The sequence below is a fragment of the Octodon degus genome, unplaced genomic scaffold (assembly GCF_000260255.1).
Source record: "Octodon degus isolate 3935 unplaced genomic scaffold, OctDeg1.0 scaffold00006, whole genome shotgun sequence".
Lineage (NCBI taxonomy): Eukaryota > Metazoa > Chordata > Mammalia > Rodentia > Octodontidae > Octodon > Octodon degus.
Window position 1 is genome coordinate 22,724,535 of NW_004524582.1, and position 26,923 is coordinate 22,751,457.

Consider the following 26,923-nt stretch of genomic DNA (forward strand, 5'->3'; position numbering starts at 1 on the left):
CCCATGTTTAGAAGTAAGTGCACGCTTCCCCCACTATATAGCAGCAGACTGTGTCGCCCCTACGCAAAACATTCTCGTATCTAATTTTAACTTTACATATAAAAATAACTTGGAGAAAATACAAAAAAACATTTTATTTTAACATGAAAATATCACAAAAATTAGTAAGCCTGAGATGTAGGGTTTTGGTGAAAAACAAGAGGCTTGTAGTGTTTTGGCTGCTGATAAAGATGCACGCATTGACAGCTGGGGTGAAAAGCAGAAGAGTGCACTTACTTCTTCTGCAGGCCAGTATCTCCAGACACAGTGAGCCACATGCACCCTTCCCTCCTCCTTAGCAGAGGCCCGGCGCCGCTTAGTTCCAGCGGAAGTGGATCTGCCGCGGGCGGTCAGCACCCTCCTTCACCAATGGCTTGTGGAACTCGCGTCCCGCACGAGAGTGGATGTTCGCCCAACAAAACTCACAGTAATACTGCAGGCAAGTGACGTTGGCACAGAAAAAGGGGGCAAACTTGCCGCCGCAGCGCGCACCCTGGCACTCATCACACATCTGGTCATCCAGCACATATGGCTTCACCTCCACCTAGAAACGAGAGAAGGAAAACGTTTCCCTGCGCCCACTTCAGAACCGACTGGGGAGAGCTTTACAGAGGGCGGGCGGCCCCCGGAAAGGCCTGCCACGAAAGCGGACAAAGCAGCAAGCTTGCTTGGGCTTTCGTTTTGCCGTTCAGTAAGTAAGAAAACAAAACAAAACAAAAAGCATTACTTGTATGTCAGGTATAGTCCTACATCTAATACGTTCTGTCTCTAATTGGCCATGCAGTTCAATAATGAACAATTAATTTAATTTCTTTATTCTCATATCTTTTTTCCAGAGGACTACAAATGTTTTTTAGTGTATTTTTTTTTTTTTTTAAAGCCAGGAAATACTTTAAAGACTATAAAAATCTCACTTGCAAGACAGCCCCCTCATCTTTCCTGAAGAACACACTTCTAACACTTGTGTGTGAGCACCTTCAGGGGGCGGTGACTGCGAGGAGAACACACCCGCAGCCACGGAAGGCAAACGGTCTCACACCTTTTTTCCGTCATTCTGTCCCACCCGTGGCACGGCGGAAGCCTAATGGTTGCTAACTCGGAGGCGCTTCTGTGCCACAGGTGAGCCCCGGCTTGCTTGGAAGTAAATGGTACAAACCAGAACCGTGGCTAATCTACTTAAGGGCCTGTCTAGACTTCTGTGAATTTACACAATATAAAGTGAAATCCCGTGGTGAAGGCCTACTCAGCAGAAGACATCAGACCACAGACAACTTTAAAGGATAAAAACCCCTCAGTCTCCATTTCTTTAACTGTAATGAGAATAATAGAATCTGTCTGAGTTGTGAGGATTAAATTATATATGAAAAAAACCATAATCCAATGCCTGGCACCTGGAGAACACTGTGAATTACCACTAGAGACTGTTAGCTGAGATAGCTCTGCTTTCCTGCTGTAATAACCTCATGAAGGGAAGCTTAGACTGTCTGCCTGGACCGGGGAGCCAGCGAGCTTAGCCTTGCTCTTAGGAGTGGACAGAAAATCAAGTGTTCTGAAGGATAGGGCTTGACATAAAGTATAGTTGGCCTGCGGTAAAAACAAAAACAAAAACAAACAAACAAAAAACTTGTATTATGAATGTAGGCTACCAAAATACTTGTGCATGCCCAGAAAGTGAATAGTGAATAGTATTTGTAAGAACAACAGTGATGAACTGAAAAACACTTGACAAAAATGACAACTGCACAATAAACACTTGGGAGGAAGGCAATGAATGGAACAGGCTGTCGGTGTCTCGCGATTAGTGCTACTGTAAATGTTTTATGGATTATATCCACAGCGTACAGACATCTTGCTTCTGAATTCCATGTTTGTACCTCTTGTGTATCTTTCTACTTCTGTTCTTGATTGTTTTTATAAACCTGAACAGTAAGTTCTCTTTACCAGTAAAGGGACTTTTAACTTTTCCACTGGTCTTTTATAGTGATTGATTGACTCACTCATCCATTCTTCTGTCTTTTTGAGACAGGGTCTTGCTATATAGTTTAGGCCAGCCTTGAACCCACTTTGTAGCCCAAGCTGGCTGTGAACTCCCAGAGATCCACCTGCCTCAGTCTCTTGAATGCTGGGATTACAGGCAGGTACCACCATGCCTGGTTTGGTCTCCGATTTTTAAAATGATTTGCAATCTGAATTTGAAAGGTTTCATGCTCAATCTTTACTGCTTAACTTCTTTTATGAATTCCATCTTAGCTTTGCTAGGCCGTTATTTATTATCATCCTTTTAACTGTAATCAAGGAATAATATTACTGTAATCAAAGAGTCAAGGAATGATGTGAGAGTTCCTGGGTCTCATCTTGTTGGATTACAGACTGATGGGCACTGGGCCAGAAGCAGTCAGCTCAGCACTGAGCCTTCCGTGCCTAGCAGAAGCCCGGGCACAAAGGCAAGACCTTGTAAGTCTTTTATGAGTAAATGTGGTGTATTTACACATGCCTTCTGGGTTTCTTTCTCATGATTACTTCTTTTTTTATGGTACAATTTTAAGCAACTCAAAACCCAGGTTTGTGCTCTTTATTTCTGCAATGCTTCACAAAATGACAGGCACGCAGGAGTTCACATAAAACTAGCGAGAAACTCTGGCTCACGCAATGATCTCCATTATTTGTATTTTAAAAACTGTATAGATATTATCTTATGTAGTTAATTTAGTTAAAACCATAGACTTCAAAGAAGAAAAATGAGATTTCAAACTTAATGAGTAACTTGGTATTAACATAATTCAATTCAAGGTCTATCAGGAAGCTTGTGAATTATATTATTTATGTGATGACACATGAAAAATGCAATGAATTTTACACTGTGGTGACTGAGTTACCCAGGTGCTGGAGTCAGGAAATGAGCCTCACACCGCTTGTGAGCCTGCGTAATTTTTACCTCCAAACAAATATCCTATGTAGCTTTGAGATATGTATGTGGGTGTATATGCCTTAATATTTCTGCATATAAACTATACTAGTTATGTGTAAAATATTTAAGATTCAAATTCTTTCAGCTAAAGTTCCAAATATATCTCTGTAGTAAATTATCTTAGAAAATACTTTCTTGCAGGTGTTTCAATGCCTTAAGAAGGCACTTTCAAAGTTATACAATAAACAGTGTATCAAATTTTAAGTTCCTTATACGTTTTTCCAATTTACACAAAGGTAATATAGTTACAAAAATACACAATAAAGTTTTAGCCAAGGATGAAGCCTTCCACATACTCTTCACACAGCCTTGAGTACAAAGAGTGAACTTCATATGCTTGATTCCATGCTGTACAAAAAGCCATCGCAAGTGCCCAGGGTCCCAGGCAGACCCCAGGACACACTCAACTTTCAGCTTTGGCTTCGGATGCATTATCGGAGCTACAGGAAGTTGCTCAGTGCATTCCCGAGACTCCACTGTTGCTCATGTGTCTTACTTCACATGCTCTGTGCCTGAGTTGTAGCTCAGGAACCAGCGTTGTGGTCCAAAGCAATGGGTCCTTCACTACCACCTCACAAGCGAAGAAGTATGAGCTATCACATGGCAACAATTCCTCTACCATACAGATGCAAATCCCTTCCCCAGCCATCTATCCTCCTTGCTGTCATAATCCAGATTAGACCAGATCAGTGATCTTAGCCCTGGCTGTACCTTACTGGCAGCTGGGGAATTTTATACACTGCAGCTCCGCTTGTGACCCAAATTACAGCAGAGTCTCGGGGTGGGACCCAGAAGGTACATTTTCCGAGTACCCAGGTGATTGTGCACCACAATGCTGGAGGATTTCTGAGATACAAACCAGTTCACAAAGCTCATCTATGCCTGTCTGAACGAAAGCATAACCTCCTCCCCCTTTTACTTTGGGCAAAATCTTACATAGCACTGCAAACAAAAGTGACTTTGCACTTATAAACTGAATCTAAGCTGTACTTCTTTTCAAATGAGATGATGATTTAGTAATTATATTCATGACTGTGGAGTCTGTGGTCAAGTCAGAGCTAGCTAACCAGCTGCCCTGTCACAGAAAAAGACTTTGAATGGCAAAACAGGAAAAGCTACAACAATGGTTACTTCATTTAGCTATAAAAAAGTCATCGATCCCATATTCTTAGGGTATGTCAGCTGCACTGTAAATGTACATGCAAGTACTTTAGAGTATTAGCTATGCATAGGAACTGCTCACTGATTTTAGTATGAAGTTGATCCGCAACGGAGCAACTGAGCTTTGCTGACCTTCTCTCTTGCTCTACATGACTATGCGGTGCTCAGAGTCACTCAGAGTGGCTTTCAGGGGTAACTCACAGGAGTCCCAGCTTCTCACTGTGATGACCTAAGCAACGCTACGAAGGAGGTAATGTGTAATATTTTAGGTCAATTAGGACACAGATGTATGTATTTTAAGAAGGAAAACTTACATTTAAGTGGCATTTACTCTATGTCAAGTTGTGTTCAAGTCCTTGTACATATTTGAATTAATTTCTCAAACCATCAAGAGAGACACATTAACGTTCTCTTCCACTTTCTACACAAGGAAAAGTGGCACAGAGACAGCTCATTCATTCGCCGGGGTGCACAGGACAAAGGGAGGAAAATGGACTCAATCCCAGGTGGCCTGGCTCACGCACAAGCTCTTAAAAGCAGCTCTGCCTCTGTGGTTACATCCTTAGGATTTACACGCTGGTAAAAAGTTTTGACATGGCTTTAAAATGACATCTGTATTTATAATTTTTATATTGTACTTAAAGTACAATCTAAGTTTGAAATTTTTGCATTTCAAGGATGTTCTCCTGGCTCTAAGAAGCAGAAAGCAGAGTGTTTGTTTGGCATAGTGTTAATCAATATAATTAGGTTAACAACAACCCACAGCATTCAGAGCAACTCGTTGGGTACAGAGGCGCATGCTTGTAACCTCAGCTACTCGGGAGGCTGAGGCAGGAGGACTGGGACCTTGAGGCTAGCTTGGGCAACTTAGCAAGACCCTAACCTTAAATACAATTAAAAATAAAAGGGTTTGGCGTGTGTCTCGGGGCTCACTGGGTTCGATCCTTAGTACTGAAATGAACAGAATGTTTGAACTGTTTGAACTCCGTTGAGTGGCGGGCTTTGGAGCGGCGCATTATTGTAAGACAGAGCGATTTCTCAGTATGCAACTTACACGCTTGTCAATGTCACCATGCTGAAGCTGAACAAACCGAGCACTGATGGCAGCAATGTAGCTCTGCTGATTGGAGAAAGCAACGCGGCCAGCACCTTTTGGGTATTTCAGTTCTGGGTCCGTGTCGATCCCTGCATAGCAAACGCCTCCATACAGCCGGTCCATGATCATGGCGAGCTCCACTTCACAACGAAAGGGTGCGCGTTAGCAGAGCGAAGACGGCACGTCAACAACTGTTCTTAAAAAGTAAACAGGCCACTAACCCAAAGAAGTTGTTGGAAGGGAGCCTGAGACCCAGAGCCCTTTTTCTTTTTTTGAACATAGTTAGATTCTTACCACATGGACCCCGTTTATCAGTGTTAAACACATAGACTGTATATTTCTGATATCTTTTCAGAGGTCTAGTTTCACGCTCTTTTCTAATTCTAAGCTTTTCACTTGTAAGTAGTACACATCCAGTCACATTTTATTCTCCGCTGAACCTTTATTACCCAGACTGCTATCCCATGGCTGAGCTTTCATCGCTTGCATCCAGGTCCTCTTCTCCACTGTGAATCCCTGCCAGCACACCCGGGGGCACCAAACACATGAGTCGCGACCGTCTCCTCTCCACCCACCTTCTACATTGCCTTATCCTGATAATTGTCTCCTCAATTCAACTACAATTTCTTCTTAATCTTTCCTTTTTATAAAAATAATTTTACTGAGAAACAAATAGCAATGAGACAGATTCAAGTGATTAGTGGGACGGTTTCAATAATTAATACATTGCATATTGCTGTCTTCTTAGTGGTTATTCATAGTACAAGATGCAGACTTTTCTTGACAGTCCTTCAGTTCTTGAATTCTCTGTGTCAGCGAATTGTAAGCTCCAGCCCTTAAACTCTTATATCTTTGCTCCTGGGTGATGACTTCATCCGGCTCAAAACTTTAAATGTCATCTATGTGTTTTCATGCTCCTAAATCTCTATCTTCAGACTGGTTGTCTCCTTGTGGCTCAAGGCTCATAAATGTGACTGCCTTCTGGACCACTTGTATGTTTAAAACACAATACAGATAAACCTGATCTTCATCACATTAAGCCCCTTCTAGTGAGGTTATCCTGGTCCAGTTAGTACACAACAGAAATTAAAAAAAAAAATTGCCAAGTCAAGATCTTCTTGGCTTAATCTTTCTGTTTCCGTCTTCTTCCTCACTGTACAAAAGATCCCATGATCCTGGCTTTCAAGACACATCTAAAAATCACCTCCGTCACTTTAAGGTGCTACTCATCTGGGTGACAGCAATAGTTTTCTCTCTTCACTTTTGATCTCCATCTGCCCATTTATTTCCAATATAGTAGTAAGAGTAATTCACTTAAGACCTAGACCAGATACTGCAAGGTTTAAGTGAAATTTTTATTTTGCAACTCTTGAGTGTGCCAGGAATTTGTGTTTAAAACCAAAACATGATCTTTTCCCCTAACCCACTCCTCTTCCAGGGTTCCTAGTATCTCAGCAAGAGGTCCCACTACGCATGAGGGACTTCACATGAGAGCCGAGAGTCAACCTTTGCATTTCAAATATTTGTGAGGTAAGTTCACTTGACTCTCTGCACTCGCACTGCTCAGCCTGCCACCGTTGTCTGGCTCCCACACCGGGTAACAGGCCTCTCCAACCCGGGCTCTCCAGAGTTCTGCACGGCCAGCATTCCCGCTCTGAGTCATTAGCTTACCTGGTCCTTCAAAATTCCAAATATGATCATGTCACTTCTTATTTTTTAAAAACTTTTGTTACTCTTGCTCTGAGGACATCAAATTTGCCCACGAAACTTGTACAATCTAACTCCTGTTTGCTTTTGAATGCCTTCCCTTGAGCCTCTCCCCTCCCTCCTTTGGTCCTTAGTCCTCCTCTGCGTTTCTTCCAGTCTTTCCAATGGACCATGCTGCCTGCAGACAAGATTCCTGACTCTGCTGCTCGCTGGGTCTGAAGTCCACTCCTCAAAACCCTCTTACTGCCCCGCCCTACTCCTTCTGTCTGGTCTTCCTATCACATTCCCTTGTTATGAGTGCTCCGCTGCACCTTAGTCTTCCTCTGTAGCAGTCATTATGTTTTTAAAATATGTACAGTGTGAGCAGTTCCTTAGCATATGTCTCCCGGACTGGAAGAGGAGGATGGAAATTTTAACACCACAGGTGGCCCACGGCATCTTATAACCTGCGTGTGGAACAGACATTTATACCTACAGTTTCATCAACGTGACATATCTCAGATTTCCAGTTCCTAGTTATTGATAATCAAGTTTGTCACTCATTTATCTAACATGTTGACTTAGTTAATACTGTAGTTCAGATACATAAAAAAGAAAAATATCAATTTGTTCTTCATGTATCAGAATCAACCAACATGAAATTAAGAGATGCAAAATTCTCCTGCTTTAAAGAGTTGCATTTGGGAAATCTGAGCATTCAAGTAGATTCTAAATGAAGTCTGCTTGGAGTTCACTACAAATATTGACTCATAAAAGCTTGAAGGTTTCAAGAAAGGCTCTCAGAATTCTACAACCATAGGAATGCTATGAAGCATTTGCCCATTGATAGTGTCAGGTATACAACAGCTGTCAAGTATTTTCTGAGTTAACTTATTTATATTTAAATTATTTAAAAACAAAACAAAACAAATCTGTTAGTGTTCTACTTACCAGCCCTTAATGGCCTTGGAACACCTCCAACGAAAATTGTTTTCCGGGGATCTAAAGGCTGAGAACCATCCATAACAAAATCACTATCACTTAAATTCCAAGGACGTATTTGGACCTATGAAGAAAATTACATTGGATATTACTCCTTTTATTTTTTAAAAATTTGTACAGCTGAATTTGAATATAAATTATTGATAATTCTATCTATGTAGTATAAATCACCTGTATACTTAACTGGATTTTTACATGATAGTAGTTTGTTTCTAAGTAAAAATTTCAGAACAGACTTTGGCAACCCTGCACTTGCCCTCAGGAGCTGCCGGGCACTCACTCACCGGCTTGTCCTTGATCGTGGGGCTGGAGACACACAAGTAGAGCTTGCCGTCCTCCTCGATGCACGCGTCAATGAGCGCCTGAACCGAGCTCTCTTCTTGAAAGAGAAGGAAGGCATAGCCTGGAAGAACCAGGAAAATAAAACAGCAGGTCAGCTTAAGGAGCTTAGCTCCCAATTTCAGCACTGTTTAGAAAATGCGTGCTACTGAAAAGAGAAAAACAAACAAACAAACAGGACTTAAATTGTTAAGCCTTCTATATAGGAGAATGCTATACTCTCAGGAATGTATATATAGTAGCTGCCTTCTATGGAGCACTTAATCTCAGGTACTACATCAAGAGCTTTATGTGAATGGTTTCACTTGACTTTCACGAGTCTATGATATATATGCTATTTCCATCTTACAGGAAAAAGAACAAAAGAAAGAAAACACCACCTCAGGGCTGTTTTATTTGATCGAAGTCTACCTCACAGCATGTAGACGGCTGAATAATTTCAAACTCGGGTCGGCCTGAAGTTCTCCCATCCTTTCTCTAGCAGTGATGTCACTCTCTTAAGCGACCTGGCAGCAGTAGCCCATTTGTCTTTAAAGGCTCTCAGGCTAGTGCATATTCTAGGGATCCTTTTGAACCACAGTACACTTGGAAAGACCCAGGATATACCCCAAGGAGTGGGAAAATTCCACCGTCTTTTAAAAAGGTCCAAAAGACACTAAGACAGTTACCCTAGAGAGGTTGGAATGAAAGATGTTCTTTACTGATGGGGCAAAACTTTTACCTCAAATCTCAACTTGGATAAGCAGTGGAATACTTTTATCAAACTGGAGACTGCTCGGTTGGACTAAAGCTAGTCAGATTCCTATTCCATCAGGAAGTATATCCACCCTCCTTGCTTTGTGAAAAACCACCTGTCAATCTTTAATTATCTTTAATTAACAATCATGCATCCAGCAAGACAGAGTTAAAGATTATAAAAGGAAGCACAGAATACATATGTTGTAAATTTACTACTGAGAATTCCCAGAAGCTGGTAAGTTAAGGGACCTAGAAATTTGCCTTGCCTTAACAAGATTTCTTTACGAACATGAATTAGTATACAGCATAGCGCTCTGGTCTCCACGCCAAGCACCTCAGCAAGTCATGCACAGCTCGATGTGTGCCACAGTGGGGAGTTTTGCTCAGAACTCCGAAACACCGCTGTCAACAATAGCGTTTATGTTAGAAAGGTTTGATGTGGCACACAGGTATTTCCTTTTAATAAAAATACTTGATTCTGTAGAGAAAAAAACTGAAACCTTCAAATCAATGTACATAATGAGAAATTTCTGAAGGCAAATTTATGTAAAATTAAGACTTTAGACTTCATTTAAATATGCTTAAAAAAACCAATCAAGACTAGCTTCTTTGTTGTTGCTTGGTTTTTGAGACAAGGTCTCACTCTGTAGTCAGGGTTAGGCTTGAACTTGTTATGCAACCAGGCTGGCCTTGATATCATAATCCTTCTGCTGTAATCTCCCGGTGCTGGGATTATAGGTGTATCACCACACCAGGCAAGAATGGTTTTCCTTAAGGCTTAATTTTGATAAAAACGAAGAATATGAAAACTATGGTGGTTCTGTAATAATTAAGAGAACATTTACTAAAGTTTTGAATTGTTCTGATTATGAAAAAACACATCACAGAAATCAAGCAATGTGGTATGTAAATTACAACCTAAGTAATGCAAGCCATTAGATAATAAAATGATTATACAAAAGAAACCACATGGTAATCTATGGAATTTATTCCAGCAAGCTAATGATGACCACGTAAGGTGAAGGCTGTTTACTGCAAAGGAAGCAGGTGCCCGTGTGTCTACACCCGAACAAAGGCAGCAAGCCTTCTAGCACTGAGAGTCCAGATTGCCGTCCTAAGCCCACTAATGCAGTACCAAGTGCCAGGACCGTGATGTAACCTGAATACTGACAGCTCTAGTTCAGGACAAACAGCTCACACAGCCGGCTCGCTTGCTGCAGTGAGCGCCCCCACAGGCTCGAGCCCCAGTTAAGCTACCAGGTGGCTGGGATGACCAGACACTCCCATATCGGTGTTTTTCCACAGTGGGAAATGTTCAATTACAGAAATGATAAATATCTGAGAATAAGATTTGAAAATGCTGGCTTCTGACAACAGCTACAGCAAACTATATAACCATACTTAAAAAAAAGTAAAGGTTCTGATTTGCCAGCGCTAATCATTTTCTTTTTGAGAAAATAAACATTGAAAAAAAAGTACAACAACTATGGCAACAACAGCAATGAAAACAATTACTGTCTTTCAGCAGATTTTTAAGCTCATGTTTCTTGGATTAAAAAGCACATCAAGTGACCAAGTATATACATGCAAAAATTTATGTCTGTTTTCTCCTAAACCAACTCTCAATTCTTTCTAAAATTACAGTCACCCCTTGATGTCCATGGGGGAGCAGGTATACAACCTTGGCCAAACCCAAAATCTAAGGATACTCAAGTTCCTGTATACAGTAGCATAAGCAAACTCTACCTTAAATCATCTACCATTATATAAGGTTATATAAATGTTACCTAGGCAGTTGTTACACTATACTGTCTAGGGAAATAGGACAAGAAAAATATCCATATATGTTCCCTGCAAATGTAGCTGCTCTTTTACTGAACAAATCTTCTGTGGTTGTCTGCATCTTTCCATATGGAAATCTAAACATACAGAGGAGTCAATCAAATGTTTTAATTCTGGTCTGAAACTATTCAACTTCTTTTATCTATCCGAATTGCACAGTAAGTTTTCAATTTAATTCAGGATTCCCAGTGACATTTTTTGGCCTACTTGAGGTCAAAGTAGTTTCTCTATCCTGTAGTATTTATTGGTGTTCACATCATTTACTGGGAAATTACCCATCTGTGAATTGGAAAGAATACAAAAACACAAATACTGTTTCTAAAGCTCAGGGAAGGACATAGTTCTGCAGATAACATTAGCAAAACACTTGCATGTTTGTCAAGTGTGAAAATGTAACAGTGCAATAAATAAATGCATAACAACCTTCCCCTTGTTCTCGAGTCACTTGGGGCGCTGCACCTCCTTTCTCCCATGAATGTCTTGACTATGTGACTTACTCAGTGACGTAGGCATGCCTGTGATTTCATGCTCTGGTGAACAGCCGCAGAACAATCCCAGTCAGGGGCTAACTGCGCGCAACCTCCTAGCATTTTACCTCTGTATAAAATGGCAGTTATAATCTAAATAAAATTTTCGCACAGATTTTCATTTCAGTGAGCGCAAGGATGCCTTTGCCTGTGTTTATACCTACATTCTTTAGAATGATACTCTATACAGAGACAAAATAGTCAACAATGGCTGGAACTTAGGAAGCTGTACCAGTCATAGTGGCGTCTAGCCCTCGGTCTCTCGCTCTTCTTGCTTGGCTCTGAGTCACAGTGGAAGAGTTCTCAGGATCATACTGCCTATCTCAACCCAGGTTACCAGCCTCTACAAATTACTAATTTTCATGTGAAATCTCTTATATTCTATTCTTTAAAAAGAAAACACACACTAAGGAACTGATATCACTTCTTTTGCTCTCATCTAACAGACATTAACAGCAAAACTTCTTACCTTTTGGTGGAAAATAGGACTTGCTTTCCGCTTTATGAGGCCAGTCTACTACCAAAGGCCCAAATCTTCTGAAGCTAGCAGTTATTTCATCTTTAAAAAGTACAATAATATCCATTAGGAATTAGCTTCAATGCTTTATTTTAAGAAATTTCATATTTTTAATTGATTCAAAGATTTAGTATTTCAAATTGCCAAATATGCTAAGGTAAATCTCAGTCTAAATGAAGAGAATGTGGACAATATCCTTATTAAGATAATTGTAAAACCTGCAACGAGCTTAGTCAAAGTAAGTTTACTTTTAAGCAGCACATTGGAAAAAATAATTACAGTGCTCTAAATTTAAACATTTTATGTAACCTTACATGAAGGCTAACCATTTCACACTACGAGCAGAACTGGCAGGAAAAAGCCAACACCACATGAAGTTAAATAAAGAGATGCTGCTGCTCCACAAGGACGTCACATTCTTGCAGGGAAAGATGGCCCCTAAAGCGCCACAGCAGCGACACTGCTGGCCGAGTGTGACGCAGCCTCACGTCTGCCTGGGTGCTGCCTTACAGCTCACGCGTGGGGACACACAATCAGACAGTCTAAGGTACGGCAATCTTACCATCCTGATTAATAGAGTAATTCCATGGATATTTGAATCAGAAGCAAAAGTTCCCCAACATACATCAGTATCTTCTCTATCAGTTATAAATGAGTGCTGAGTTTCCAAAACATCCTAAACTGAGTTCCGTACTTTTAACTTTCCACCTTCTGTTTCCACACATGATCATTTTCACATTTTTATTAGCCTCCTGTCTCACATTTCACATGTTATTAGCCTTTATACAATCTGAATTTCCTGCTTTCTGTTCTGTTTTCCATTTTCCTTTTAGATTTTACAGCCTCATCTTATCCATCTCTAAGAGTGTATTCATCCTTAAAGGAATTTAACTTTGGATACTCATGTATTATGGACCTCATTTCATGGCTGATCCCATTATTTGTGTGTACACATGTATGGAGCGCGTGAGTACTGTATGAATATATTCAGTGTTTTAGAATGAATTAAGATATGACACAGAAATGGAAATCATACAAATGATGTTTCCAGTAGCAACAGGCATGAGATATATTGGTTCAACTATCGTCATGTTTCAACTGGTGACAAACTATTAACAGAGACAGATCTTCTTAATTATGAAAACCTATTCACGTGGTAAAAAAAAAATTGCATGCCCTATTTACATTATATTCTAGTATTTTGTTTCATTTAAAGTTGTTTTTCTTTTGCTTTATTTTGAAGGCCAAATCACCTTACCTTCATCAATGTCTGGAGGAAGCCCACCAACAAAAACTTTTCGAGAGAAGCGTTCTATTCGTTCTCCATTCTGATGAGCCGAATAACAGGTGGGAGAATTCAGAACACCAACTTGGTCACTGTGGCCGTCATCCAGCAAGCCATCATCTATTGGAAATAGGGACGAACGACCTGAAATAAAGGTACAGATATGACTTGAGTATCTGATTTAAAAGATAATACACTCGAGTATAAACATTTCAAAGACAAACTCAGAAGCTTAATAAAGATAGCATAGGTGTAAAAATTAATAGAAATTCAGATAGCATGTGATTTCAATTACTGGAATCAAGAGAGAAACAATCTGAAGAATGACTATGAGTAAACACAGTCACGTGACAATGATACTGTAAAAGAAATGCTAGTTCCCTTCAGCTTTTTACAGACAGCAGAAAAATCTGAGGTATGGAGAACAGACTTGATAGGTACTTGGGGAATTCTTTAGAAACTGGAAGCAGAAAGGAAATGGCACAGATTAACTAAATGAGAAGATGTAACTAAAAACCACCTGCAGACTACAAAAATTAAAGATAAAGGCAGTGAATCACACTTGCATATAAGATCTGGAAGAAACCCACTACATGTGTGCTAATCCTATTGGTCCTCAGAAACACCGGAGGCGGGCTCTGCACGTGTGTAGAACACAGAGGCCTCCCTTCGCGGACTCTAGTCCTCATGCGGGCCTGCCCTGCAGAGGTGCACCTCTGTACGGGACCACCCTGTAAGCCTGACGCAAACCTGTGGCTGTGGGACCACAGAAAAATGATCTAATAAAAGACAGTCTGCTGCCCCCGGAAAATGCACATTTAGAAAGGTAAGACTGATTATAATTATAGCACCTATACACAAGACAGTATCAAAGTGCTTCAGAGGAGGTGACCACAAGGATAAGGTAGTCTGTCCAATAATGTGTTAAATCTCCAATACTATATTTTATGTTTAAAGACAGAATCTTTGAAGGGAGTCGTTTCAGCAAAGTTGGATGGGAGTCACATGTAATTAGAATTTTGTTAAGTACGGATATCAAATGAAGATGAATCCTTAGTAACATATTAGAGAAAGAAAAGCAAGAATGTAGATAGGGTTTTCCCTTCAGGATTAAGTGAAAGATTTGGAGGGGATACACAGATTAAGCACACAATCTACAGTCTGTCTCTGTCTCTTGCTCGCTCGCTCATTCTTTTTGAATTTAGTACGGGGCCTACAGGGCTTCACTATACAGATCGGACTCGCAGTGATCTTTCTGTTTTCAGTCTCAATTGCGTCTCAGCACACCCCAGGGGCGGGGCCAGCACCGCAAGCCAGGGATGAGAGCCCGGCCTCTGTGTCAGGCTCTTTAATCATCTGAGCTGGGGCCCAGGAGATAGCTCAGTAGAATAAGTGCTTGCCTGGCAAGCACAGGGTCCTGAGTTCAATCCCCAGTACAAAAAAAAAAAAAAAAAAAAAAATCATTTGAGCTATCTGGCTAGCCCCTAGAATGTGTCTTAATCTATAAAGTAATGTTCAATCAAAAGTGTCATTAATATGCTACTATCTTTAAAAATATGATACATAAAGATGTGCTATAAACAATGACTATTGAAATATGCTATCTTGCTTTTAAGGAATTGGGAGCAAAAGGAAGGGGGCAAACTGAGTGAGCTGGCTACCCAGGCAGATGCGGGATCTAGGAATGGAAAACTTCTCAGAACAACAGGGAGGAAGACCATATTTGGTGTATAAAATAGGAATTATTCTGTAGATTTTTTGAAAGAGATCCATGTTCTCTGAGTAACTCTGTTAGAATCAATTTAGCTTTCCAAATATTTTTGTTGAAACTGTCCTACTAATATGTTTTGGAACTGTCTCATTGCTATTTGCTTCTCAATACAATTATTTTTAAAAAACCAAATATTTTTGTTATCAGAAACAGGGGCCAGTGGAAACAAAGGTCAACATTTTTGTGACAGATAAACTCTTCAACACAGAACTCATACAATACCCCTTATCTGAAGTGCTTAGGTCCAGAGTGTTTTGCATATTGTGGTTTTGAGCTGTTCAGATTTTGGATTTTTGAATTAGGGATGTTCAACCTGTATTTTTACTGAATGAAATAAACCTCATCAAGGTCCATTAAAATGATATTGTCTACTACTCAGTTCAACTTCTTAAGATGAGACTTTCTCTGTATAAATGTGCATTTTAAAAGGACAGAGTAGAGAAATAATATGTACACTAAGTAGCTCTTAGGGAAAAATGATCAATCTAAAAGCTGCATTTACTTCAGCCATGCCAATACCGGGGAAATCATGTCCTTTAAAGTGTCCTACTACATAAACTTGGTGGTCCATGAGCACAATTCACCAAGTCTAAAAGATACTGTCTTGAGGGGAAAAACCCGACACATCATAAATATTAGGGATCTAAACAGAAATACTGAATTCAGTGACTGCAGAAATCACTATAAGCAATGCCAGGGAGGACCCCAAAACTAACGAAAGCTTTTTAGTAACTATAACATTGTGAACATACTTATACTAGTCATGCTGCAATAATCATGCTGTATTATTAACAATATAGTTGAGTTAGTACAACGAAGTGAATCTAATCTGGCAGTCAAAGTTCAGTTGATGAAAGGCAGAGAACATCCCACGCAGGGTCACAGCCCAAGCCTTTCCTCCTGCCTGCTCTCTCCTGGGAAGCTGTTGAAATCAGGATTGTACACTCAGAGGAAAATTAACAATATCAATCATCAATAAAAGACTACTTTGTATCTTATTTTTCCCCGTAACCCAAATTAATGATGATAAAAGAACCACGCTATGAGCTATGCTTACCGTGCATAGTGCATTTCCAGCACACCAAGAGTGGTGCAAAGGATTTTTAGGTTCATGGCTTCTGAGGAATGAAAATGTTATAAGGGAAATAAATGCTATGGGTGGGATGTCACAAAAACCAGCTGTAAATTTTTTTCTTGCAAATTTAAAGGAAAAGGTACAGTTTTAAATGCTGTTTTGGAAACTAGAATCACTTAAATTCTCTAAATTTTTACCATAAGAAGATGAAAAAATAGAAAATTAAATAGAAAAAACAAGTTAAAAACTAAAATTAATGACATAGAAGATAGACTAGAATTAACTAAAATTAACAAAGTAAAAGTTGATTCCTCAAAGCCTTATAAAATTGATACCTTTCGGCACAGTGCATCCGATCATGACTAAAAACAACTAAAAAGCAAAAATTCTTCTAATAAAGAAATTTCCAGGCCCCTTACTGATGAATGAAGCAGACTTGTGAAAAAGAAGTAACAGTGATTTCAGATAGCTTATTTGAAAGAATGAAAGAGGAAAAACTTTGTAGCTCATAACTGTGATAGTAACACTCGACAATAATATTAAAAGAAAAATAATATCCCAATATTCCTCATAAACAAAGGTACAAAAATGTTAAATAGCACACTAGAAAATACATCATGAGTAAGTGGAATGGGCTGTAAGCATATAAAAATGCTTCAACATTATTCAGTGTTGGGCCGGGGAGATGGCTCAGTGGAATAAGCGCTTCCCTGGCAAGTGTAAGGGTCTGAGTTCAATCCCCGGTCCTGCCAAAAAAAAAAAAAAAAAGTATAATAACCTAAAGTCAGTTTCATACTCTTTGGAGCATAAATTTGGCAGTTTCTAATAAAGTAAAACATACAATTATTCTATGAACTGGTTGTTTCGAAGCTCTATCAAGCTGCAAGGGGCAACTTGAATGGCCTCTGATAGGGAAAACTCAGAGACAGCATTACATGAAATTCTTCAGAAAAAAAAAAAAAAAAAAAAGAAAAAGTTTAGGAGTTGTGACTTTCCATAAAAATTGTTGCTGTGTACAATCAAAACTTTATCACGTTTCCTAAACAGACACAGCCTGTGCTCATGGCTGAGTGGCAGCCCGGTGGCCTTCCCCACGGGGCACAGCAGGCGTGTGCGCCTGGAGACGCGCTGGCTGCTCACACCGGAGGCCACACTCCTGCTCCCAAACATTAACAATCAGACTTGACACTTTAGACACGAGCCTCATCCTCGAGTCTCAGAGTGAATACATTGTCAACACATTGACGCGAGAAGCTGGAGATGGAAACATGCTTGTGCAAATGCAGTCGATGTCTAGCTTGAAACTAAGCATGGTTCTTTGAGCCCTACGGACTACTTCATACTATTATTTATTGAATGCTGTTATAAAATAAAAAATGCATAAAGTATAGAAACTAAAGACTAATATGAACATTTTTCTGTCTTTTAGGATTCTAGCATCAAGGGCAGATAATCTACCAGTGTGATGACATGATTTTTTTTCATTAATTTTATTGAGAAACAAATAGCAATGACATAGTTTTAAAACAGGTTAGTAGGACAGTTTCAATAATTAATAAATTGCATATTGTCTTTGGAGTGGTTATTCATAGTATAAGATGCAGACATGATGTCCTGTCCAAACACTATTAGTACAAACCTTTCTTCTCATTGAATTAAGAGAATGTAGCTGTATATCTATCCTAACTATTTTGTATATATAAATACAAAATGGTCCTCCCTTTGATTCCCTTTTTTTGTTTAGTTTTGTTAGAGATGGGTATTCACTTGCCATTTAAATATCGTAAGTACGTGAATTCAGCAAAATAATCCAATATAGGATGACATGATTTTTATTTAATATGCAAGGACAACATTTATCAAGGAAACAGAGGTAACTTCAGGATGGATTTCCCTTGAGCACCATCTCTTTAATTAAACAGACCCCCTGACCCGTATGCTGTTCCAAAAACTGTGGATGTCATGCACCTACCTATTGCTTAAAATATCTTACTCCAATAATAGGTCTGTTGCTTTCTCATAGTAGATAACTAAGATACTTAACTTTAATCTATTATTTTTAGATCTATATGTCTTTGTAAATTTAATTTCTACATATATGTTAACCTTAATACTAAGTTCATTAAATTTTTGTTTCCTTTAAAATTTGGTGTGGCTGAGTGTAAAATCTGGCATAGCATGGTCTTTTGAGGGTATGGACAGTGAGGTCGGCGTTGATGTCCAACGTGGCAGGCTGCACGCGCTCTGCTGAGGGGAGTGACTCAACTGCGCCACCACAGCAGCCCCACAGCCGCCCAGCACAAAGGAAGCAAATGGGTGAATAGAGCTGTGTCTTATAAATGTTATTTAAAAGGACAGGAAGCTGGACCTGTGGGACGCTGTTTGCCAATCCCTAGGATAAAATATTATCTTGCCAGTTTTTCAAGTTTTAAAAATCCTGCCCATTCTCTGATAATTACTGAAATTACATACCAAAAACTAGGTGTCAAATACACAGTATGTATTAATAACTCCCTATTAATGATAGCTTGTAACTGAATAAATCAAATTCAGGTAAACTTCCATAATTTGCCTCCCCTTCAAATTATTTCTCTTACCCCCTTCTATATGCAATCTGCTGACTCAAGCTTTGAGTTCAGTCTGCTTATAAGTTCAGGGCTTATTACTACTAAAATATATGATTTCAGTGACTCAGAATACTCTCTACATTTTTATTCTTTTTTGGAGCACAGCAGGAAGAGGATTAATAGAGGATTAAAGGGGCAGATTGTCATGCTGTAATATTTTAAGTTGAGTGAAGGAGATTATATTTCACATTTCTCTGCATAATCTCCTACCCTACTCCAAGTCAGCCCAGTCTCTGCACTCTCAGAATGGAATGAAAAAAAAAAAAAAAAAAAAAAAAAAAAAAAAAAGAACAAAGGGCAAAGGGTAGCAACAAAAGAGAGGTAGTTTCTTTTACTGCGTGTGGGGTGCGTGTGGTAGGGATTGAGCCCAGGGCCTTCTGCATGCAAGGCAAGAGCTCTATCATAATCCCCAGCCCTACAGAAGTTATAGTGAGCTACCTACGTAGGTCTTCCTCACTCCCAGTGCTCTCTCCAAGGCGGCCCTGCAGCAGCAGAACTCTTGGGAGATACCCAGGAGTGGTAAGTAGTTGGTTACATACATATGAAATGCAGGGAAACAAGCTTTGTTTTTTAAAACTATCTCTAATATAATTATTTCAAAGTTAGTTCATAAGGCAGTACCTAAAATCAGTTGGATTTACAGCTCATATTTATCACCTCAAGGAAATTTTAAAACTAAATAAAGTCTTCTGGTATGATTTTGTTTGCAGTGACGCGGGAAGTCTTCTAAATGAAAACAGCATCGTCACTGGACTGAAAGGTGAGTCAGAGGTGCGAGTAAGAGAAACAAGCGAGTCCTCCTTGAACAGGGCTGGAAGCGAACGCTGCGTACTCAGCACTGCGCTGCTGGAAGGGCCCTGCTTTATTTCTAGCAAAATTACACTAGCTCATGGCGACTCATCTCACATGAATGGAAGATAGAAGATTCATTTTCTTCTAAAAAGAAAAATGAATAAATGCAATTTCTTGATGATCAAATCTACAACACTGAAGCTCAGAAAAGGAGAAGTCTGATGCTTGAGAATCCAAAATACACAGAGACCCAACTGAAAGTTACTACAGTAATGCCACACAATCCAAGAGGAATGTGCAGGCATCAGTCCCCGCTTGGACGAAGCCAACTATGTGCAAAAACTGTCAGATCTGTCCTCAAAGGAAGCTTTTATTTTGAAGCCTTAAACCAAGTAAGAGTGTCTTGCTGGGAGCCAGTCCTGAAGGGGACCACCTTCTTGGCCCCAGGGGACAGAGACAGACAAGAATGGTAGCAAGCATGTTATCTAAAATTGGGGAAAGAAACTTTTTTCTTATTATCACAACCACAGTCTACGACTACTGAGCTGAGAATTAAGACAAGTTACTGCATCACGTTCTGGTATCTTTTTCCTAGGAATTTACTTGGTCATATTTACTAGAGGATGTCAAAGTAAACCTAAGTCACTAATACTAAAAGATGATAAGCATTTACTAAGAACAGAATCCTAAATTCCTCCACACTTGCAAAATTACCTAAACTTCAGATTGGGGAGCCTGGGTTGTTTCAAGGGAACTAGAGCTCCACACCGCGCAGGGAAGTAGGCCGGCCGCAGCCCTAAATCAGGCCCTCCAGTCCTCCCTCCCACCCTCCTCCCAGCTTGCTGAGAGCACCCTTCAAGCTACCCAGCCTCAGCTTTCTAAGCCTCAACTTTCAGTCTCTTCCTTTTTGTTAAAAAAACATGAGAAGCCAAAGTTTCAGACCAGCATTTGAAGAAGCAATTATGAGGCTGAATTCAGATGGTCTGAAGTATGAAACCGGAACTACCACTTAAGAACATAAAATTGAATTTGGCTCGTCAGTGGCCGCACTCTCGCCTGTCTATTTCCAAAGTCCACACACGCCTAGGTGAGGAGAAAATGAAGTACTGCGCACACACGCAGAACCTGTCTCAGGGCACTGTGAGTGCCGCCCACCCTCCATGACTCCACGAAGACTCTCGAGGTCTGCAGGGCGAACACGGTTTGTGGCACAAAGCGGAAGTAGGCCAAGCCCGTGCCCACTGCTTAGTGGACAGTCTAGCACTGTGAAGTTACTTATGCTTGCTCTCACTCTACTGTTCTCCTTCTCCATCTCTACGCACAGAAAAGAGAGAGGCAAAGATTTAGTCACAGAAAATGTCAGCTGCTCTTCCAGGAAGCTCAGCGATGCCGCTTCACCACACAATCCTAGCTTGGCCCTTCCCAGAGCAGCACGCCCCCGAATCCTTTTGTGGAGGGAGGGGAAGGTGGGTGCTAAAACAGGAAGGACTGTAGTCTCAGAAGACAGGCAAAATTAGCAGCATGATTTCCACTATGCAGTGTTAGCAGAAATTTACTTACGCTATATGCTATTTTCAACTGAGTCAAACACAGAAAATAATCTAGAATTCTAAATTATTTAATTTAATAACTTAATTTTAATAATTTAGAGAATGGAAAAATCACATTGTATGTCACTTTTGACAAATTTGTTAAACAAACTGTAAACAGAAGCTTTAAGAGATACAGAATAGCTCTTTTAAAGTTAAAATCTGAGTGTAGTTTAAATAGAACAATTTTATTAAATAACCATAATTAGTATGAAAATATATCTTAAAGGTTAGAATTAGAACTTTTGTAAGTACGCAAATCAAAGCTTAACTCTCCTACGAGTTTTCAGACATTGTATTAATTATCTGGAATAATTAATTCCAACACTGATCAGGAAAACCCAATTAGAAACAGTTACACCATAGCAAACAGAAAGGAATTACCTCGTCTTCGCCCATAACTCCTTGCTGCATGTAAACAAAGGAGAAAGTGTAAAATGTCAGAACTAAAAGGAAGCCTACATGAACAACCACCTGTGACAGCGGGCACTCGGGAATGAGCGCTGCTTTAAACACGACATCACCTAACATTTGCTTGGTGTTTCATTATGAACAAAGCACTTTCATTAGACATCTGTCATGTGAACCATATAACAGATTATGTACAGTTATTTGACCTTCATATTTAAAATTCATGAGTTATTATTTGCTTGCTTTCATCCTGATAGGAATATACAATTTTCAGTTAAACAGCAACCCAAATATTTTTCTCAATGAGTGAAAACTATCTAAATTAAATTCTTATCTTCCAATTCATTACAGAGACCCATGTATTTTCCAATAGAAAGCTACACAGACCCAATCTCTATTACACCAAACTCCATGAAAGTAGTAGTGGAAGATTCAAATGAATAATAACTACTATGAAGCACAGCTTAAGTGGGGTGTAAAAGTGCCAATGCCTCTTTAAATGTGCTTAGAGAAATGGCCACATATTAAAGCTAATAATGCTTTCTGTTCTTCAGACATGTCTACTTTTGAGACCTGGAGGGATTCAGATGAAAATTATTCTTAACATCCTCATATTTATAGTGTATATGTTAAGTGCTATAAAATGTAAGGCAGAAAGGCATTTCGATTTATGTTTTTAACAGTTGAGATAATTATTGAGAAAAAAACTGGTAGTATTTCTTCATAAGAAATTAGTTTGACAATATTACAACTTGACTTTATATAATCCCCCCAAATCTGAGCACACAACATTTTTATATTAGAAGACATACTACTAAGGCAATAACCAAATAATGACTATTAAAACAATTAGATCTTAATTCATATTAATAGATTTTGTTTGGGCCTGCAAATAATTCAATGTTAAATAAATCTCAAATGAAATACTTGCATTGAAAGTTGTTAGAAATGTAGCCAATCCAAAAGTATAAAGGTTCAAGATCAAACAGAATCATTCCACGTTATTAAATATGCTATGTTTTAGTTTTACAAAGTATATTTTTAATTTTATACTAAAGCTTTAAGATAAAATGGCTATACAGTGAGGAAAAAAGTAGGAAAAACTAAATGCTAAAAGGTAGGAAAACCACACATCAAGCCTTACACTTCTAAGAAATGAGTCGATAAACATCTGGTTAGCATCAGTCTCTGAATGAACGACCTCATGGGCTTCTCATCACACCTGGCCAGCCCGAGCTCTCCTGATCTCAGCGCTGGTGGACTGATTTTGTAATTTATCAGACCAATTCTTAATTTAGGATGAGGGTAATGAAGTAGAATTTAGAATTTTATTGTTTAAGTATTCTAAGAGTTATAAAGGCCTTAAGAAAATGTTTCATAGTGCTGGGAGATTGACCACGGAAAATCAGGTTTTTAAAAAGTTACTATTTATTTATTTATTTATTTGGTACAGGGTCTCGCTGAGCAACTCAGACTCATAGTGATCCTCCTGTCTCAGCTTCCCCAGTGCTGGGATTACAGGCAGGTGCAACCAAGTCTGTTTTGGGTGGCTGGCACAGCAGCGTGGCATAAAACACACCAGGATTCAAACCTGGGCCCTTGTGCTTACCAGGCAGGCACTTAGACCACCGAGCTATCTCCATAGCCAAAAAAGTAACTTTAAAGAGCCACTAAGAATAGGCCACAGAAGAGTAAACTTCCGGAGCCCGGAATTAGGCAGCATGACTGACGTTTTTCACGCCTCCTTCACAAGCGGGAGTTAGGCTTCCTGCTTGTCCCTAAGTATGGCCTAGGGTACCACTGCAGTATAAGTTTGCTTAGAAATTTATTCATGGCTGTCCTAGATGAGAGGGATTAAGATTTATAAAGTGATGAAACTACTTTTGTCAAGTTTAAGGCCAAGTGATGAATTATTATTAAGTCATAAGATAGCATACAATTCTTAACCTATTGAGAAAATTAATGACATCATAACCAGTTTATGTTCTCAACTCCCACTCTTCACTACAGTTCCTTGGTGTTACAAGAGTGAAAATTTCATCTTCTACAAAGGCAGGAACATACAATTTAAACAGAAAATTTCTTCCATTATCTCATACCTAGGATGGGCATCGCATTTATTTCTGGACAACTCTCAGGAGGTAAGTCCTTACAGCACCCTAAATAAAAGTGACTCTGGATGAAGTGAAACCACACAAGACATTTCCTATTCCCTGTTATGGAATAAGCAATCTTCTACAGTCTCACCAAATGATGGTGCTTGAATTCAATTTTCTCCTAGGGTTTCTATATGAATTTCTAGGTTATGTTCCACTATAACAGTGAATCACAATATCAAACTTCCAGTAAACAAAGAAACTCATAAAAATGACTATCATAGTTTTAAGATTTATTTAACCTGCTCCTTTAACTTGGAATATTTAGGAAAAAATGGGGGAACATCTTATATAAAAATTACATTCATCAAATTTCATGTATATGTATCTTATAAAAGCATTTACCAAAAAGTAACCTCATTTAGGTAAGAACATAGATCTGGATATATATATATATATATATATATATATACACACACTAAAATACATCACTGACGAATGCATTTGCATTTCTTTATATACTGAAAAAGCTCTGAGAAAAACCTAAAGACCTCTCCTATACAAGGGAGTCCAAATGACTTCATAATTGGTCCTGGGATCCCACTCATCTTGTTTAGCTTCTAACTCACTGCTACAAAAATACAGAGTAATTGTAACGTTTTGTCTAGGGACTCTGTGCCCATAATCACTGCTCTCACCTACAGCTGCGGGAGCCCAATTACCGCAGCTGGAGGCAGGGCCAGGCAAACACCCCAACTCAGCTGGAAATGGAGGTCAAACTGCTCTTGGTAAGAAACTGAAGAGAAATCTCTCCAAGTTGAACAAAACAAAACAAAACAAAACAAAACTAAGAAGAAAATTATACCCACTGCTCTAAACCACCCTTCTCAAGATTAGAAGGGCCATCAATTATTCCTCAATTTTACATTCCCCAACATAAATATACCTAGCTCCATCATCTATTAACGGGTCATGAATTTGCTCTTGTGAAGTTATTCCGGTCCTGCTGCCCACCATGCCCAGCTATTATTTACCTTCAGCAACTGCTCTAAATATTTTACATGAATGAATTCACTCCCAACAACGGTCTACCCACCCCATGCAGGCAGGCAGGATGCTGTTATAAACAGAAGAAACTAAGCCAAAGTGAAGTGAGGAAAGCTAATCAAGGTCCCACAGAAAACCCAAACTGGCCTCAGTGTCTGGTACCCATCAGAACTGGCTACTGCTAACACGCTGCGAAAAGTGCTGACGCAAATTGATTTCTTGGTATTGATTTTGAAGTCAACAATATCAGCTATGTTCATGGGGTAAATAATGCAACTAACTTATGCAACTGCCCCTGGATATGCTTTAAAAAGACTTTAATAATTTAAAAGGTAATCCTAGGTACTAAGAGGTCCCCACACCTCCTTCACAAGGCGCAGCCTGTACCACCAGCATTGAATTCCCCTATTTTCCAGGGAGATGATTCACTCTGAATATAGCTGACTTACATGTATTTGAAAAACAACCCAAAATATTTCCCCTCTCTTTGCCAAATTCTCTCCTAAATGATGGATACCTACCACAAAGAGCTAAATTCTCACTACTGACCACTTCCTTATTCCACAAACACACCCAGCTATGAGCCTCCTGCTTCATGGCTCAGCCAATCTCAAGTAAGGAAAGACTTCTTCCTCTTTGAGTCACAATGTTTCTCTTCCTGACCTGAATACATTGTGATGTCCTAATTTCACGATCTCGCTCTCTCTCCTCCTCTAGCCCTTGCCAGAAGGAGTTCACACAGAGGCTGGCTTCCCGCACTAGGTGTGCATGGCAGCCCCAAGTGGCAGACTACTGAGAGCGGACATCATTTGAGAAAAGAAGTTTTGGCTGCAAGATGCGACTCTTACCTAAAATAAAATACTCTTGTAGGAAACATTTTTCAACTTAACATCTAGATTGTAATAAGGGCTTTGGCAACTGACTAGATCGTCAGTTTAATAATTAGTGTAACTGCAAATCTTAGTCGGAAAGTCAGTGTGCCCACGAGGCTTCTGCTGGCAACTGCCCTTACATTGTGATCATCCTAGTCTCCATCCGCTCAGCACTCTACGAGCATCTGTCAATAATCTAAAAAATTATCTCATAAAGTACTTTTCTTCCAATGGACTTTAGCAGAGTAGGTGAAAATTGATATTTTCAACAGAATTGCTCTTTCTTTTTCTTTTTGTATGTAGTACAGGGTCTACAGGTTGTCACTACACAGATCAGACTTGTAGTGATGCTCCTGTTTTCAGCCTCCCAAATGCTGGGATTACAGGCACGTGCCAACATGCCTAGTCTCATTCACAGCCTCAGTGCACCCCAGGGGGCAGGCCTGGCACAGCACACCAGCGATCTCGCTCCAGTCCCCTAGTGCTTGCCTAAGCAGGCGCTTTAGTCCACTGAGCTAACTGGCAGGCCCTTGCTTTTTCAAAACTTAAAAAAGCGATACATAAATCTTCACTTACCATATAGAATGGTTTATGAAGATGAATCAATATGTAAATGATTTATTATTACCTAAATGTATCATTATTTTATAAACTAAGTCAAGGGAATAAGCTATGTTTACTTTTACAATTATAATTTCTACAGTACCATTTTTAGTGAGCCTGGCTACACAGTAAAAAAGTTGAATAAAGAAGTCCCTCAGTGAAATTTCTAGTTGGTCTAGGCTGACCTTAATCTAGGCTACCATGCAATGTCCTGTGACAGACACCTCAGTATATGAAGAGGGAAGTGCCGAAACACCATCAATCAGCTCCCCTACCACCCTGCTGCTTTAGTTTTTTTCTCTCATTCCAAAACTCTATCCACCCTGTCCGTCTCGGAGACAGCATGGGTCTTATTTTGACTTTGATGTCACTACTGTCATATTCACATGGCATTAGGTCACACAGCTGAGTTATTTTTCAACCTAAACTTCACTGTCATATTTCAATAAAGTTTCAATGGGAATAGCTATGCCATTCTAATACTAAATATTTTTAAAAATAAGTATGATTTCTATTTCTTATTTTCCTTTCCCAAGTAACATATAGTTTACTAACAGTTACCTAAAAAAATTTTAAATTTCCATCTCTGTTCAATGAATAGGCTGCTTAGTACTGTGACGATACACACAACAATATTGGACCAACAGAAAACAAACTTCAATGAAAGTTTACTCTTCTAACTGGTGAATGTAACCATGCAAACTTTTTAGTTACTTAGTTAAGTTAATGTGATTATTGTATTCACAGGATTACAAGTATATCTTCAGTTAAATATAAATACAAGTGCTTAAACTAAATCACAGGCTCTAGGTACTTTGAAAACTTTATCTCATTTTTCTC

At 39.3% G+C, this 26,923-nt stretch overlaps 1 protein-coding gene across 1 annotated transcript in view; it reads right to left on the reverse strand.

The window, feature by feature from the left end:
- Cpeb2 (cytoplasmic polyadenylation element binding protein 2) overlaps window positions 1–26,923 on the reverse strand; it is a 61,090-nt gene that overhangs the window by 3,444 nt on the left and 30,723 nt on the right. The window contains exons 7-13 of the mRNA XM_012516538.2: window positions 21,439–21,462; window positions 13,174–13,344; window positions 11,868–11,957; window positions 8,237–8,355; window positions 7,902–8,016; window positions 5,223–5,404; window positions 1–583 (exon numbers count right to left, since the gene is read on the reverse strand). The exon at window positions 1–583 is cut by the window's left edge and continues 3,444 nt beyond it. Of these exons, the coding sequence (XP_012371992.2) occupies window positions 356–583; window positions 5,223–5,404; window positions 7,902–8,016; window positions 8,237–8,355; window positions 11,868–11,957; window positions 13,174–13,344; window positions 21,439–21,462 (929 nt within the window). The 3' untranslated portion in view covers window positions 1–355. The remainder of the gene's footprint in view (window positions 584–5,222; window positions 5,405–7,901; window positions 8,017–8,236; window positions 8,356–11,867; window positions 11,958–13,173; window positions 13,345–21,438; window positions 21,463–26,923) is intronic.